Source organism: Protomyctophum bolini (assembly GCF_963924005.1).
Source record: "Protomyctophum bolini genome assembly, chromosome: 13".
NCBI lineage: Eukaryota > Metazoa > Chordata > Actinopteri > Myctophiformes > Myctophidae > Protomyctophum > Protomyctophum bolini.
Window position 1 is genome coordinate 28,433,325 of NC_137874.1, and position 17,889 is coordinate 28,451,213.

A 17,889-nucleotide genomic window follows, 5' to 3' on the forward strand; every position below is an offset into this window, starting at 1 on the left:
TGGGGACCTCCAGTTTAGGAACCACTGTCACTGCTATAGTGTAGCCTGTAGGTGACATACAGAATCTCAATCCCTGCTTCAGGCAATACTACTTGTCAACCAGTAGGTGTCGACACAAGGCTATACATTTATCAATGGAAGTGTATGGGCTACCATATCCAGCCTACTGCAGATGTGCTTATTTAAAATTGTATGACACATATTTTATCAATAGGCGTACATAGTGGTTGAAATAAGATTGTATTCAGCTAAATAAGTTCCAGATCGCAGCGTTAAAGGATTTAAAATACATTTATGAAGCATGAGTTGTGAAACCATAGATATAGTGTGAAACAGCCTCCGAGCCTCGCCAGTCATCCTACCTACATACATGATTGGCCAAAGGTTCTCCTCCACGCTCTTCTGATGACCATGGAAGCATTTCATTGGCTTACAGGCCATTCAATGCTGACAACGTCTGTTTGGGGGCGTTTTCTTCATTGCACAAGTTCCTCTCTGATCACAGCTCCATGCATGCATTACACCGGTAAGACATCACCACTTATTGCTTTATTAAAAATCACACATTACTGATTATTCCAGTGAGTGAAATGTATTTGACTGTATGGAGCGCAATCGCTCGCTACACGCTGAGATCTCATTTCTGTCTGAGATCATTTCCGTGTCGTCATTCAAGTGATGGATCGAGCTACATCTGATTATGTTGCATAATATAGACGTCCAAACAGTGGATATTATTACCGGTATATCAATAATAATAATGCCAACGACTGCATTGCAGTGTCCTTGTGAAAGCAATATTTTGATTAAATGCGTGTGGATGCACTTATGCCGGACGGGACACATTTGGATTGTGCTTTTTTGCGTAATGCCATATAATAATGCGTATATGGCTTTTTACCCACAACTGTATTTATTAAAATGCGCGTGTCCATGGACACCGGTGTAAAAAGAGCGGCTCAACTCCACAGGTAAAGGTAGTGAATTCTTCACATCGCCTCCTTGCGTTCAAAATTGATAGATTTATACGAAAAGTCAAATGTTTTAAACTATAAGGCAGTATAGTCACATAAAGTTGCGTTGGAACCAGACCTTTGTGGGGTCTTTAATGACCAGGGACAGGAACGCACATCTTGCCATATCTCTTTAGAATTAAAATAGGCTCATTGCCTAATATTATCAAACATGTATTTGAAGGAGGCGATTGTTCAGAACTGAAGTGCACTAGTTTTCACTGCACTATCACTGCTGTAACAAATTGTAACTGAAATATGATCTATTTATTTCCATTAGTTCCTCATTATTTCCCTTTCTTAATTTTGTTGCTTGAAATCTGTCATTTTCCCAGAGAACCAATAATGAGGAACAGTCAATCGGTCAAACACAGATCCTCTCATGCCACAGAGAAGGAATTCGGAGGCACTTTAGGTGAGTCTACAAGACGCTTCCTCAGATTCTGCACATGTCAGCTTTATAGTACCTCAATCTTTGCTCTAGACTGAGTCTAGAAGACAGTGGCTCTCAAAGTAGGGTCCAGGGACCCTCAGGGTTCCTTGAGAGACAACCCGGCGTACATGTCTGTAATACTCAGAATTATGCAGGTGCTTGGAAATTAAAGTTTGAGAACCACTGCTTTAGGATATACTGTAGGCGTGGCTGCCTTAGTTATATTGTGTGTGTGTGTGTGTGTGTGTGTGTGTGTGTGTGTGTGTGTGTGTGTGACTGTGTGTGACTGTGTGTGACTGTGTGTGTGTGTGTGTGTGTGTGTGTGTGTGTGACGAAGAGGGAGAGATGAAGGACAGAATTCTCGTATTGAACCCCCCCATATTCATCTCTTGTGTTCTTTCTCAGGTGCAACGTGCATTCCTATCTTCCTCCCACTGACTGTTCTCTACCTGCTCAGCGTATGTCGATCACCGGAGGCTAGTGTGCTTAAGTGGCCCCCTGCCCTTCCCAGTTACCTCTGGGATCCTATAGCAGTCAAACTACTGCTGGGCTGGTTGGCCCTGCATGCCTTCCTTTATATGCTACCAGTGGGAAAGGTATAAAAAGTTGAGATTACATTTATTTACTTAAGATAAAGTTGTTTCTGCTTAAAATCACAACCCACAAATTAACGCTAGCAGTATTTCATTTGTAAATTACAGTTTGTAATTTACCAATATATATAGTTCTTTGTGTAAAATATTAGTTTGGGCATATTTTGCATATGTGCAATGGTGTGTATATTATTACTGTAGTGTAATATATGCAATGATTTGATTTGACTATGTTTACCTATAGGTATCTGAGGGCTTAGTACTGAGGGATGGAACACGCCTCAAGTATCCCATAAATGGTATGGTGGGGTTTTGGGGTGCTTTTACGATGTTATGTTATGATCTGCTTTAATTATATTTGTAATGCTTTTAAACATTGCAGTGCCAAATATATATAAATAAATTCCTCATGGTTCCTTTCAACAGAATTTCTATGCTATTCACTGGAGGTTTTCTTAAAGTTTTATATAACATGTTTTGTTATGTCTATATACACCCTTATGTATTGTTATTCATTATTAAGTACTATTCTTAAGCCAAAAATCAGTCGCACAGGCCTGGGCCGTGGCTCAGCGGTCCAGGCACCTTGGCAGGTAATCCAGTCTGGCAGTGTGCCACGGGTTCGACTCCCGATCCCGACGGCCTTTACTGCATGTCACCCCCCCATATCTCTCCCCATTTCCTGTCAGCCTACTGTCTGTCCCTCCATAAAAAATATTAAATAAAGGCGAAAGCCACAAAAAATACATAAACTAAAATCAGTCGCACAACTCATAGCCACTATGCAATGAGGGTTTATTAAACACCAACATTTTGACAGTCGTCTTCAATGTCATTTTCAGGGTATGTAATACACCATTATATAAGGCTGTTTGTCAAAACGTTAGCATTTGTTTAATATAATAGACATTAGCGTTACATGTTATTTCTCTCTCTCAGGCTTCCATGCCCTGTGCATCACTGTTTTGTTGCTGATGCTGTTGCTGTCGTTGGGAGCACCTCTGGGTTATTTATTTGAGCTTCTGGTGCCCCTGGCAGTGTGTTCAATTGGAACATCCTACCTTCTCTCCTTCTACCTCTACATACGTTCCTTTTGGGCACCTAATCATGCACTCGCTGTTGGTGGAAACACAGGTGAGAATACTTTGAAAACTACTGACCACACACTTATTCCATTTAGGCCTGTTACACTTACACCTATACGTTGTTATACCTTCAAGCCTCTGTGTCATTTTAGTTGAATATATACAGTATATGTATATATCGTCTGTGTCGGGTGGAGACCTTTTCGGGATTCAAATAAAAAAAAGTAGCTGATCGACAAGCTAAAGAAAAACGCAGCATGCTGCGTTTCGAGTTTGTAGATCTGCTACTTTAGATACTTTTGTGTGATGCTGTGTTATCATCAAGTAGGTCGTTAATTTATGAAAAAACACAACATTTAAAACATAAAAACATAGAGGTTTCTGCCGTCAGCAATGATAATTGCTTCTATATGGTCTAAATGGGTTAAATAAAGGCAAACATTCATTCAAGTTGATAGCAAAGCAGACTAATCATTTTTTAGGTGTTTTAAATTAATACTATATATGTCTTGAATGTAATGGTTTGGAAATTTAGAATGGAAATGACTAGTTATTTACAGCATTTGGCTTCTCTGTTGTTCCTATTCCCTGTGTCCTGTCCTGTCTAGGAAACCCCTTGTATGATTTCTTTATGGGACGAGAGCTAAACCCCCGCATTGGAAACTTTGACCTTAAATACTTCTGTGAGCTAAGACCTGGTCTGATTGGCTGGGTGAGTAAAAATGCAGGAAATTCTGAAAAGCTGAAAATCTGTCTTACTCACGCCTATGTCGTTACTTCATTACCACAGCAACCATAGCAGATACTGTAGGTCAATGATGCCTGAATACAAAAATCTGATCAATTGCAAATAACTGTGGATATTCAGTCCTAATCAATTGCAAATAACTGAAAATTCAGTCCTAAAGATAAGATTTGAGAATCAGATTTGCCTGCAGCCTGAAGCAAGCCTTTATTATTGACCTTAAATGTGGCGCTTGGTTTGAAACGGGAGCAAGAGTCATGATGCATGTCATTCCCTGTTTCACGGTTGTCTTCCCCGCACTAACTCGGAAATGAGTAATGTCTTAATGACCAATTCCACACATCCCATGTCTTGGTTTATATTCTCAGAAAAATCACCTCTGTTCAATTAATGTACATACTATTATACATCAGACTATTAACTGATATTATTCAGGCTAATTGAGAAGCTTGTGAACATTCAAGGATCACACTTCTTGGTTGCTTGTGAGCTTGGCCTTTCTTCCTGTGACATCTGCTGATGGCAGAATCTACCAGCAAATAGTTGAAGACAATAATGAATATGTGGATTCTGTCATGTTGCCCATGAGGGTCACTGGGAGATACAGTACATGCGAAGGACAAGTGCTCCTGTAGAAACTGTAGAAGAGTATTTCAGACACAAATGCCTAGTCTGGCCTCTTCTTGACCATGTCATCATCGAGTTTGATGGCCAATTTACCTCCTTATCGGCCAGCTCTTCACCCCTGCCTGGGCTAGTTCCATGGCCAACCTATCAGAAAATCAAGAAGTGTGATACCTGAATGGTCCCAAGCTCCTCAACTAGCCTGAACTCTTGGTGACTGTGACAGACTGTGATCGTCACATGAAAAATACAAATATTCCTGTACTTTAATTTGACCTTCACTTGTAGACAGTGGAGTAATATTTGACCAGGAGTTTATGTATCTACCTTTATCTTTGTACTTTGTCCACCACTGGATAGCATCAAGTAGAGCTTCTCCGTTTAACTGCTATAATCACCGAGATGGTCAGATAGTCTTTCAGGCTTCCCTGCCTATGTTTAAAGTTACCTTTGAACAGCCACTGCATCGACCGCTGAGTTGCTTGTCATGAAAATAGCTTGTTGTAGTGTTGAAAAGTATTCCAAACATTTTGTCCACCAGTCTTCTAGAGAAGTCCACTTGACAATCAAGTCTATGTATTGTTTTTTTATTTTCATACATTGAACAGTAAGGCTGCAACTATCGATTATTTTGCAATGATTCTATCAATTACTTTTTTGATCAATCAAATAATCAACCAGTGCAAATCAATGCAAAAACATTCTAATAGTTTTTTATAATCTACTAAATGTATTAGTATGATTAATCATTTATGCCCTATTTTTTTTACTTTTTTGTATATTTCTCATTGCGATGCGGCACATTGTGAGCTTGAAGGCTTGCTATTTTTGAAAATCGATAAGTTTGATTAACTTAAGTTCTATTGAACAGTATTATCTTGTACTTTATTCCAATCAGGTGGTCGTAAACTTTGGGATGCTGATGAAGGAGGTTGAGCTAAGGGATTCCCCCTCCCTGGCCATGATACTGATCAATTTGTTCCAGCTGCTGTATGTATCTGATGCTTTATGGAACGAGGTGAGAGGCCCATCCAAGTCTAATTTATGTTTTCCTTTAACAACTATTTAATACTTTGGCTATTTGAAAATAGCTGATCTACAAGCTCACAACATTTTCACCTATAATGACATGGCCAATTGGGCACATGATGGCTTTGGCTATTTGAAAATACCTGAGCTTGTAGATCTATTATTTTCAAAAGATTTTTATACATTTTGTGAAATGGGACATTCTGCATAATGAGTAGTACTTCTACTTTTAGTACTTGAATTATATTTTGATGCCAATAGTTACCTTTACTCAAACATTTGTAATACCAGACTTTTACTTGTAACCGAGTATTTATACAGTGTTGATACAGGTACATGTAGGACGTGCTCCACTCTCATGCACCTCTGTGTTCAACAGGAAGCTGTTCTCACTACCATGGACATTGTACACGATGGCTTTGGCTTCATGCTGGCCTTTGGGGACTTGGCTTGGGTTCCCTTTACCTACAGCCTCCAGGCTGCTTTTCTAGTCGTGCACCCGCAGTCCCTCAGCGCACTTGGAGCCGCAGTCATAATTGGTTTGAATGGTAATCAGTGAGTGGTCTACCATTTTATCATGACGACATTTGTTTTTATTCTTTTTTTATTACATCAATTAGAATCATGTTAACGTTCAGTATATTTCCTTCCTGTTGCTAGGTGTCGGGTATTATATTTTCAGAAAGTCCAACTCGGAGAAGAACCAATTTCGTCGGGACCCCACGCACCCGAGTGTTTCTAGTGAGTGAATGTTTATAGTCTCTTTCTCAATGCCTCTTTTCTTTCTTCTCTACATGAAGACTGCTTTATTCAGGTTTTCATACATTCACACTGAACATATTCAGATGCGGATCTTCTGCTATTCAGACCTTGGGAAAATCTAATAAAGTGAGTTTAACGTCGTTTAACGTTGTTTAATGCAATCAGATCAGACTTTCCTGCTTGGATGTATGGGCTGTCAATCAGATAGGACTTTTCTGTTTGGATGTACAGTATGGGCTGTCAATCAGATGGGACTTTTCTGTTTGGATGTACAGTGTGGGCTGTCAATTAGATAGGACTTTTGTGTTTGGATGTATGGGCTGTCAATTAGATAGGACTTTTGTGTTTGGAACTTTGGATGTATGGGCTGTCAATCAGATAGGACTTTTGTGTTTGGATGTATGGGCTGTCAATCAGATAGGACTTTTCTGTATTATATATATATCTTATGTATGGCCAATCAAGGCGAGAAAGTAGTTTTTTTTGACACTCAGTAGGTGTCCCCGCATAACTTCCGGGTATGATGATGTCACACACACTATAGGTTCTTACACATAAAGTTTCACATAAATGTGATGCTTTTTATTTTATTTTTTTCACATAGAACTTTATATTTTTTTTGCATGTCTTGCTGATGTGTTGAATATGGAGGACCCTTATGTAAACGGGTCTTAGTGCTTTTCTGGTTTTATCCTCTTAGCAGATTTTGTATTGATCTGTACTTTCGTTGAACCGTACCCATTCTATAAACTGTTCATAACATTTTCAATCAATCAATCAATCAATCAAACCTACCTAGACACATCAAACCCGGTAGCATGGTAGAAAATGCATTTACAGTTTGTTATAAAAATGGACCATAAAATTATACTATATAAAGAAGATTAAAATCAAAATCAGAAGATCTACAACCTCAAAACATGCCGCTTCGCACAGCGTTTCGAGCTTGCATATCTGCTACTTTTGATGCTTTTGTGATGCTCTAGTATGATCAAGTAGGGCCTTAACTTACAACCCCCCCCCCCCCTAAAAAACCAAGTTAGAACGTGGAGATAGGAGGTTTCTGTGAGCAGATATTGTGCAATTTGTGCTTGCTGTACATGTGAGCCGCCAAGTGTAGCTCCTGGTACACGGATTGCGATTCAGATGGTCAGCCTCTCAATGGTGTCCTTGTAGAGTTGGAAACAATCGCCACGGCAACAGGGAAGAGACTGTTGGTGTCTGGCTGGTGGGGCCTGGTTCGTCATCCTAACTACCTGGGTGACCTTCTGATGGCCTTGGCGTGGACTATACCCTGTGGTGAGTCAGCACAAAACCATACACTACGTAGATTTGCTACTGTACAAGCATGTGACACACATTTACTTGATGATTGATTGTGATTGTGATTAATGATTTAATTGTGTTTCTGTCATTGAACATTGGAACATTACAAATAAAGATTGTTTGGCTCTTAGGCTTTGTAAACAAAACTTGCACAGGTCAGATAGGACAAATAACATTACTTTATACTTAAAGTAATACCTTTACTTAAACAAATCTAAAATAATTGTGATTTAGGTGATTATGTAATAATTTTGACAGGCCTAGATAACAATTCAAAAATCACATTTTGTCCATCACACATGCATATACCTATTTGAATGTATCAATACTTGCACATGCTTAGGCATAATTTTAGCTCTGAAACTAGAGCTAGAACTTGACACTAGAATGTTATATTATAGGATAACATGGGCTATGTTATCCTATAATATATAATTTAAAAGATTGCATTAAAATCTATTTTATTGTCCCTGAATTCTAACCCACTGTGCCGCTTCCATAAACCATAAACCATTAATCCCTGTTCTCTGATTTGGTTTGTAGGATTCTCCCATCTTCTGCCTTACTTTTACGTTGTGTATTTTACCATCTTGCTGATCCACCGAGAAGCACGGGATGAAAGACAATGTCGGACCAAATATGGTCTGGCGTGGGAGACATACTGTCGACGTGTACCTTACAGGATCTTCCCTTACATATACTGAGGAGGAAAGTAAGTGCTCAGTCAATTCTGAGTTGAACTAAATCATAAGACCAAATTCAGGGAGCGAAACTGTGACTTCCTGAAGCAATTTAAACAATGACAATAACCTGAAAGTTACTCAATTTTCAATCATAAGGAATGTAAGTAACAGCATTTTGTGCGAGTCATGATTCACTCATCATTCAATTTGATCAACTGTACTTTAACAGACAAGGTGGCCTGTGCCCTGCATTGATGCTCCAACATAGAATTGTGCTTTGAATCATCCACTTGACACCTCCAGTGTGGTTGATGCCTGCTGCGTTCAGTTCAGGGCGTTAAGATTAAGGTTCATTCATAGGATTATTCATGATGCATCACTATTTACACTTAATCCTGTTTTAAATCTGTTTATGGTACTTTTAGTTTGTTTTTGTTTTTATTCATTCATGAAATCAAATAAAAGCCTACGTTAGTCCAAGCCAAGACATTTCAAGGCTTCAGTGCTGCTAGTACAATAAACCCTTTTTGGGTAACAGGATATACAGTAAACAATGCCTATCTTTCACCTACTGTATCTCCATTTATTGTTGTTTTGACCCTGTCCAAGTCCAGTTGTTAACCAGCCTCATTTCATAATAATATGCTAACATTCTATGAAAATAGCAGGCCTACAACGTCAACCTTACAATATTGTGAGCTTTATCTGCTAGTTTTAGCTAAAATATTTAGTATACAGGGCAAAAATGACAGGGCCAAGAGCAAGACCACTGGAGGACCTCATGTCAACGGGTTTAAGTGGTTAATGGATAAAAATATAAGGTGACACCATAAAGATACAGTAAGTTAAAGTCATACTGTGTGTAACATCCATTAGCAGTCCTTTTAATAACACAGAAGTGTTATGCTAGAACTGGGATTCCCAGAATTCAGTTTTAAACAAGTTCCTCCAAAATGAATGCCAGCACCAAGATTATTTTGAAAGCAACAATATTGTCAGAAATGGTATTTATTCACTTTTATAAAAAAAATATTTACGGTGCCTGCATCATTATGGCGTGACTACAAATAGTGTTATGTGAAATGGTTACTGGGAGAAATATACCAGTTATATCAAATCTATATCAGAATTACCAGGTGCTCATGGCGAAAAAAGTGATGTAAAACTATCGCTGGTGCTCCTGGATCCAGAGGGATACAAAACATGAACATGATAACTTTTGTTTAATTGAATTGTTACACAGTATGACTTTAACTTTTAGTCCTGATCATTTTCAGCGCTTCCGTTGCATAGACTATGACGGAAGGCAAATCTGAGTGTGAGTCAACACTTTGACTTCAGAGACTAGGGCGCATCCAACGAGCCTCATACACAGGATGTTGAGTGGCCCGAAACAAGCAGCTTCTCAAAACAACAGGTGTGGAAATCTGTTGGGAATCACTTAACAGTTACACAGAACTAGTGTGCAAGCTCATGTACCGTAGTCTAAATGTTTTCACACAATAATTGATCTATCAGTGGGCTTTAAAAATCATCCTGATACCAGGACTCCCCTAAAGGCTTTGCATTGGTTCTGTGAAGTTATTTTATTTATTATTTTCAGTTTCCACCCAGTTTTAACTGAATGTATGTCACCAGAGGTTTCAGTAGGACTGGACATCTCTGATCCTCTACAGGAGACAATGGTATACTGGATACATACCTCTATTAATTTATAACATACATGCCACACAAATATGTTTATTACTTCTTGGCCATTTCTTCTCTTGTGTCTAATTTCTGATATATCCTGGTGTGTGAACTTGACACTGTGCTTTGACAGACCCTGTTTGAATGTACTTTAGCCAAGTCCACTGATTCCAGTATATAGGGACTCCGCATTCTCAACCTTAGTTCAGCCAGAATCACTATTTACATTCTGCAGAAAAAGAACACATTCAAACATTGGTAAAGTTTATCAGCAGCCATCAAGTAAATCAATATTAGTTCCTGGGAGTACTGGGAAATTATACTTAAGGGTCAAGTTAGAATATTATTGTTTTACCGGAAACTATCGGTACATATTTTTTGCAATACTTAAGAACTATTGTTATATTCCATTTTGTAAAGTGTACTGTACTGTAATCCTGTCGAATGCACTTAGAATAAACATGGTTTGATACATTCTCAAAGTCTCAGTTACATTTTTACATTGATAAATACTCTGTGCAGCAATTAAAACATAATTACTAATGATCTCAGTACAGAGCTAAGAAAAAGAAAAAAAGGGAAGGAAAAATGTTAAGTTAGTGGCAACAGTACAAGACAAAAGTTATCTCAAAGAAAATTGGTGACTGGAATGTACTGTAATAGGCACTGCAATATACCTTGCCAGTGGAATTGTGTTGCTAGGGAACAGCTTGGGTCCAAGTTCATTTCCTGTCAGCTACTGATATTCACAAACGGATACAAAAAATAAACCTGGACACATTATAGAACAGTTTCCCAAACACTGGGTCGGGACCTAATTATGGGTCATGCAAAAATTAAATACTATTTTGTTAGTGGAAAACAGGGGTGGGGGGGGGATTAATTAATAAGGCTAAGTTATTTATTCCATAATGCATTTTGGTAATATTGGAAGACAACATTTCTCTATTGGGTCTCGAGCTGAAACACTTTGGGAAATCCTGAGAATGTACAGAAAAGGTAGCAACCATAATAAGCTTTTGAACTATCCATGGATACCCTGGGAAATGAAGACCTGTTGCTGTAGCAACAGCTGTATTGTATTGAAATGTTGTAAAAGATAATTTAACCTAAGTGATGTCACTGCGGTGGTTCGCAGTTCAGACGTCAGTAGCTTGCATAACGTGCAGCTAATTTTAGCTGCATGCAACAACAATGTACTTGTGTTAAAAAGGTTATTCAGCAATTTTGCAATGTTCATAAGAAGGAAGAAGTCTGCTTGTCAGCCAAATCTTTTAAATGCAACATTACCTGTGGCTCATCACAGACCCTCAAGATGGTATGGTGATATATTGCTGTTAAAAACATGATCGTTTCAGGTGGCATTTAATACGTTCATTAGATCTAATGGCTACATTAGGTTATAAAATCCAACTCGTATAGAAAGCACCATATATGCTACTTTCTAAATACTGTTATTCTGGAAGACACCTGGACTGAATAGAAGAGAAAGACAGATATGTCATAACATATATCAAAATTTCTCTTTTTTTTAACCCACCGGGAAAGCATCTGTCATTTTAGATTTGAGCTAAAAATGTAATACTTTGGCTATTCAAAAGTAGCAGATATACAAGCTCATAGTGTGTAATTTACTAATTTCGTGCTGTGCTATCTATATGCTTGTAGATCCTCTATTTTTGAAGAATTGTTAACGCCTTTAAGGAACTAATGAGTAGGTTTGTAGTTCAAAACCATGGATGTTCGATGTTTCTAGTACTTTTGCTTACAAAAAGGTGGCTATAAGGTTTTCAACTAATTTCTCAAACAGTGCTGTTTTATGACCACAGGATACTGACAACACCAGCATACTGACCAGGTACTGACACCAAGATACTGATGATGAGTATACTGACGACACCAGCATACTGACCAGGATACTTTAACTTACCAGCATATGGACAGCAGGATACTTACCAGGTACTGACACCACACCAGGTCAGGATACTAACACCAGAATAATGACACCAGGATACTGACACCAGAATACTGACCAGTATACTGACAGTTGCCTGGCTTGTTTGACCATTTATGGGTCATTGCCATAACTCAGATGCAAGAAATATGAGTTGTGAACTGATATACAATTTCTGTCCCGGTTGTCTGAAGTCACATTTTATCATACCAATTTGTGTTCGTTTTGGACCAAATTTGATAGGTGTAATAGCAAAAAGTGTGTTTAGAAGAAAACACAGAGAAATTTGCAGAAAATCTAGTATGGCACAAAGTATGGCATGATTGTACAGTGTGAATCAAGAGTTATCATATACTGGAACTGTTCTAGCAACCTTTCACGCTGATCGGTCCAACGTTGCTGGAGATTAGCTGTTCACAGACACACATGGATGGACGGACAGGAGAGAAAACTCCTGGCAAAGAAAATAAGTCAAATCAATTTCCCCCCAAAATAGCAGAGCAGATCTTGAGGCTCACAACATGTCACAAGATTATAGATATTCTATGTCCGCTCTGTTTAAGTAGTCAGGCAACATATCACATTACTGAGCTAATAATATTTAGTCTTATTTTTTGTCTTAGTAGCTGTGCATATTAGCACCTGTCCTGCATAGTGCTTTGTGTTATTGATTTTAATGCGTATGTTGAAATATATATTATACACTTATACAGCTCTCCCTTTTCTATCCCTTATACCAGCCAGGGGATTTTGCTGCTACAGTAAGTGCCTTTGTCATTGCATTCTGTGAACCTAAACCTACACAAATTGCACTTGTTGATCTATTGAATACCAATGTACAAATGTGTGTGTGTGTGTGTGTGTGTGTGTGTGTGTGTGTGTGTGTGTGTGTGTGCGTGCGCGCACGTGCCAATTGTGTGCGTGCCAATTGAGCATGCAATTCCAAGGTTCCAAATCCATCAGTTGTAACTTGTACCAGTTTCCATGGTAACGTCGCTCTGAAAGCACAGGCGTAGGAGGGAGGGGCAATGAGAGGAGACAATTATGGAGGTTTGCTGGAAAGGAAAAAGACATCACGGTTGGTGTGAAAGACTGTGGGATGACACAGGATAAGAGCAAGAGGTGTGTGCGCGAGAGAGAGAATTGCATTCACATTTAGATGTCAAACCGTGGCAGGAGCAGCAGCCTTTTAATGTCACACGATTGCCATTTATACACCATCTAGTTCTGTCTGTCTGTCAATCATACATACACTGTATCTTGGCCTTGTCTTGCAAAAGAAGAGAAAGGCTCAGACCCAATTACGTGCTGATTGGCCACTGCTATAGAGCACAGTGCTGTTCTGTCCATGTATTTTATACTGATGCGTTTTTGAGTGAGAGCGTTCGGGTGAGACAGCGGCCGGGGAAACCTCGAACACAATTGTGTTGCCGTGGTGACAGTGGGGAATGGTACTGTATGTCATCCATATCAGCCCTGTTCAAACAAAAAGGAAGCGAGCCAGCTGGAAGTGGTATACCTTTTTGTTTGGAAGTGCCTTTTTGTTTGTGGTCTAGATCAAGAGTTCCCAAACTTTTCAATCATATTTGAAGTGGGGACCCTCCCACCCTGACAAGCACTTGGAATTGTAGGCATTTTGTTGGATTGACCGAGCGGTCATGACCAAAAGTGAAGTGAGGAGGCAGAGGCAGTAGATATATTAAATCCCACTGGTGGGCCTTTAATCCCTTTATAACACAAAACCGGGTCCATAATATATATCCGAACAATAAAAGCATGCCTTCAATGCACAACGACCAACTCTCGTTACAGACTGGCATAGATAATAGGTAGCCTTTTATAGTCCCCACCCTCAGGTGCTACCAGCAACAGCGGTGCTCTATCTCATACATTATTTCACATAGCCCCCTGGGAGTAGGAGACAGGAGAGAACATTCAGAACAAGTGTTGGGAAACATATCCATGAAATTTACATTCTTAGAACTCAGGTTACCATTATCATTCATAACTACAACTGCCATATTCATGTGTTTCACTTTGTGTCACTCTTCCACTCTGTCAGTAAAGTGACAACAAACCCATAGCTTAACTCTCCAAACTCAGATGTTTGTCTTTCACAGGTGGTGTTTCCACTTCTCCCCTTCCCTCGATGTCTGGAACCCACCTACATGCCAAACAGATTTTCAATAAGACCATCATGATAAACAATTACTTGTCTCATACTGGGCTAGGGGATACACCATAACACATTATATGATATTGCACATGATGACTATGTATATATCTTTCCAAAGTCCTGTAACATAACAGAGATTAAGAGGACCTCCGTTGCAGCATAACAATTAGTTTCACTCAGTTCCACAGATAAATATGGTGAAGTCAGCCCATTTACAAGCTCACAACGCCTCGCACTACATTTTGCAGTGCCATGTCACGAAGCAGGCATGATGCCCACTGGTTTCACTGGTTTGTGACCTGAATTCTTGAACTTGTTATATTGTTTCACACTTTTTCCACACAAACCAAACCGGCATTTCGACGCATCGCCATTCCGACCATTGACTTCTATTGATCGGAATGGCAGGGTTTCTCCACTTTGGTAAAGACCCCGCCACTCCGACGATTAAACACACCGCTATTCCGAACCGCTATTTCGACAGCTATGTGTGCATGACGTGCATTATGCTGTGATTCACTGTGGTATTTGTTCTAAGTTTAATAAAATATAACAAAATGTTTGAGAACCACTGACATAGAAACATGAGTTTTTTTCAGAAAACTGTCAGGATTTAGAAGGCATTTGTAGAATTGTCCTCAGGTCTAATCCTTTTTTCTTTGTTTATTTTTAAAGGAAAACGATGCCTGGAGCCCTTGTCTGGAACCCTTGTCTGGAACCCTTGTCTGGAACCCTCCTCAGAACGGCGGTGGGGGAGAGGTACAGATTTGGCTCCCTGCCTCTCCCCGGCCTGTGGCCGGGCAGACCGGTGAGTGTTGTTACAATGTTACAATGATGTTACACTGTTACAGTTATGTTATTACAGTGTTCACTGCGCAAAAAGTTCGCAACATAATATTATGTTGCTTGGGGCCACTAAAGGCCTAGAACCGGCACTGCCTCCCCAATTTGTTGTTACATGGTTCATTTTATGCTCATTGTGTTGCCTTTTCATAGATGATATTTTTCAGGATTCCAATAAAAGAAACGTTGCCAATTCTTTTCAGGATTTCAATTCAAATATAGCAAAAATAGCTGATCTACAAGATCGGCTTTTCCTTTTTGCTATGACAATAATACATGCAATATGGCCCTCTGGAGTGAGTGTGGAAATATAATATAGTGGGCCTCTGGAGTGAGTGTGGAAATATAGTGGCCCTCTGGAGTGAGTGTGGAAATATAGTGGTCCTCTGGAGTGAGTGTGGAAATATAGTGGCCCTCTGGAGTGAGTGTGGAACTATAGTGGCTCTCTGGAGTGAGTGTGGAAATATAGTGGCCCTCTGGAGTGAGTGTGGAAATATAATATAGTGGGCCTCTGGAGTGAGTGTGGAAATATAGTGGCCCTCTGGAGTGAGTGTGGAAATATAGTGGTCCTCTGGAGTGAGTGTGGAAATATAGTGGCCCTCTGGAGTGAGTGTGGAACTATAGTGGCTCTCTGGAGTGAGTGTGGAAATATAGTGGCCCTCTGGAGTGAGTGTGGAAATATAGTGGCCCTCTGGAGTGAGTGTGGAAATATAGTGGCCCTCTGGAGTGAGTGTGGAAATATAGTGGCCCTCTGGAGTGAGTGTGGACTGGAAATATAATATAGTGGCCCTCTGGTGTGAGAGTGGAAATATAATGGCCCTCTGGAGTGAGTGTGGAAATATACAGTAATATAGTCAGGGCTGCACACAACTCTTTTGGTCTAGTACTCAGAGGAGCACCTGGAGAAGTTACTTGGTTGCTCCTAAAACTGCGGCAACCCGTCTCGCCGGATGGATAAAAGAGGGATGCATGAATAACTTATAGCTAACCAACCAAGGCAACACAACATGGCTGATTATGATCATACCGTTCGATCGTTCAATTTCAGTTTCATAGGCTGAAAGTCAAGTAATTCAGCTGGAGTGACTCAGTGATGCGTAACTGTGCTGCTATAACACTGATATTTATGAATTTAGTTTGCTTTCATCAGTTACAAATTGATTTATGTACACCTAATAAGATTCTGTGTAATCTCACCAAAACTATGATCAGTTTTTTTACCCACAGTCAGTGACTTTTAACGTGTCCTCTCTAGGGTGTTAGTCTGGAGGGCATGTGTTTTGTGTAGTGTGAATTAATGATGAACGTGCATGTACCCTAACGCAGTGGTTTTCAACCTGCGGTTCTGGTCCTGCATGATTTTTTTGGGGGTCCCCAGATTACTTTTAAGACATTTTAAATACTTAACAAAAGAGAAAAAAAGAGACCATATTGCATCAAAAAGTTATCAACAAACTAATATAAAAACTGGTCAAAGATTGGCCAAATTCATAAGAAAATCTATGACGTTGTTCACAATATTTATCTGTGGAACCAGAAATTTATTGCAAAATGTACTACATTCCACTCCTACAAAGTGCTTGTCAGGGTGAGGTGTCCCGAGTTTTAGTGTGATTAATTTTGTGGGATCGCAGCCTGAAAAGGTGGAGAAGGGCTTGCCCGGCCTAAAGTGTCACTGAGAAGCTCTATGGGAAATACTTTTTAAATAAATGACCAGTTACCAGTGACTACAGCTGTATGTTTTAGGACCCCAGGACAAAGACTTGATGAAGAAAATGTGTCATTTTTGTATTATTATTATTCAAAATAAGGCACAGTGAGAACCAGAGTGTTAAATTAACCTACTGTACAAAATGGACCGATTTAGGGTCCTTGGAGTTGCTGTTATTTAACACCCTTGTTAGAATGAGTTGAAGAGGTATACATATGGTATCCAGTGGAACATAGGAAACACTCATTTTGGCATTGCTATTTTATTAGAATACAGAATGAATTGTGAACTATACAGCAGTGTAGAAATTCATATAAAATAATCCACCAAATAGACCATTTAGCATACAAAGATGATGTATAAAAGACAAGATACAAATAGACATATTCAAATATTATATTTATTTTCTAAAACTCTTATTTTGATCAACTATAATGGCATTCAACCTCAGCTGTACTGTAGTTTCTCCTCCGTGTTCACGGTTTCTGTGCTTAAAGAAGTGATTGTCCAGAACACACTTAACATTGTTGACAGCATTATGAGGTTTCAGTGACTACTTTCATGGGAACATCTTTTAGCACAACACACACTGTCTAAGTCAACGGTTCTCAACCTGGGGGTCGCGACCCCACGGGGGGTCCCACAATTATTTTGGGGGGTCCCGAAATTATTTTCAAAACAGAAAACAAAACAAAACAAAACATATATATTGCAACTGAATGGCTGGAAAATGGAAATTTAGAGTTTACATAGTACACATGCTTGCATAAACTTTCCTTAATGATTATATCTGGTTTCAGTATTAATGTATGATGTATTATCTCTATTATTAAGGATATTGGAGCGGTCAATTTGTATTGGTGGTGGGGAGACATGGCCAAAGCATTTTTGGGGGTCCCTAGCCAAAAACGTTGAGAACCCCTGGTCTAAGTAGCCTATGGTACAAATACATATAAAGAATACTGACAGACCATAAAACCTGCCATAGGCAAGTTAAAAAAGAAAATTCCACAATTTAATTCATTCAAAAATCCCCAATTTAAATTCTCCAAACTCTTAAACTGTCTCTACCTTAAGAGTATTCGCTACTCAGTGTCTCCATTCTCAACTTTCCTACTGGGGTTCTCAATTAACCATACAAATGATGAATGGACAATCCACCCCTAAAATATTTTAATAAGACAACACACTTATTCATTAGGCTAGGCTGGCAATAATCACAG

The 17,889-nt window shown here is 39.3% G+C and overlaps 1 protein-coding gene across 1 annotated transcript; it reads left to right on the forward strand.

Moving 5' to 3' along the window:
* The first annotated feature begins 404 nt into the window (after positions 1-404).
* Positions 405-10,416, forward strand: tm7sf2 (transmembrane 7 superfamily member 2). The gene is made up of 11 exons (XM_080779684.1): positions 405-526; positions 1,349-1,428; positions 1,852-2,042; positions 2,284-2,338; positions 2,979-3,173; positions 3,733-3,836; positions 5,392-5,511; positions 5,902-6,070; positions 6,183-6,263; positions 7,461-7,583; positions 8,154-10,416. The coding sequence occupies exons 1-11, from the start codon at positions 510-512 to the stop codon at positions 8,312-8,314; spliced, it is 1,296 nt and encodes a 431-aa protein (XP_080635810.1). The 5' UTR covers positions 405-509; the 3' UTR covers positions 8,315-10,416.
* The last annotated feature ends 7,473 nt before the right edge of the window (positions 10,417-17,889 follow it).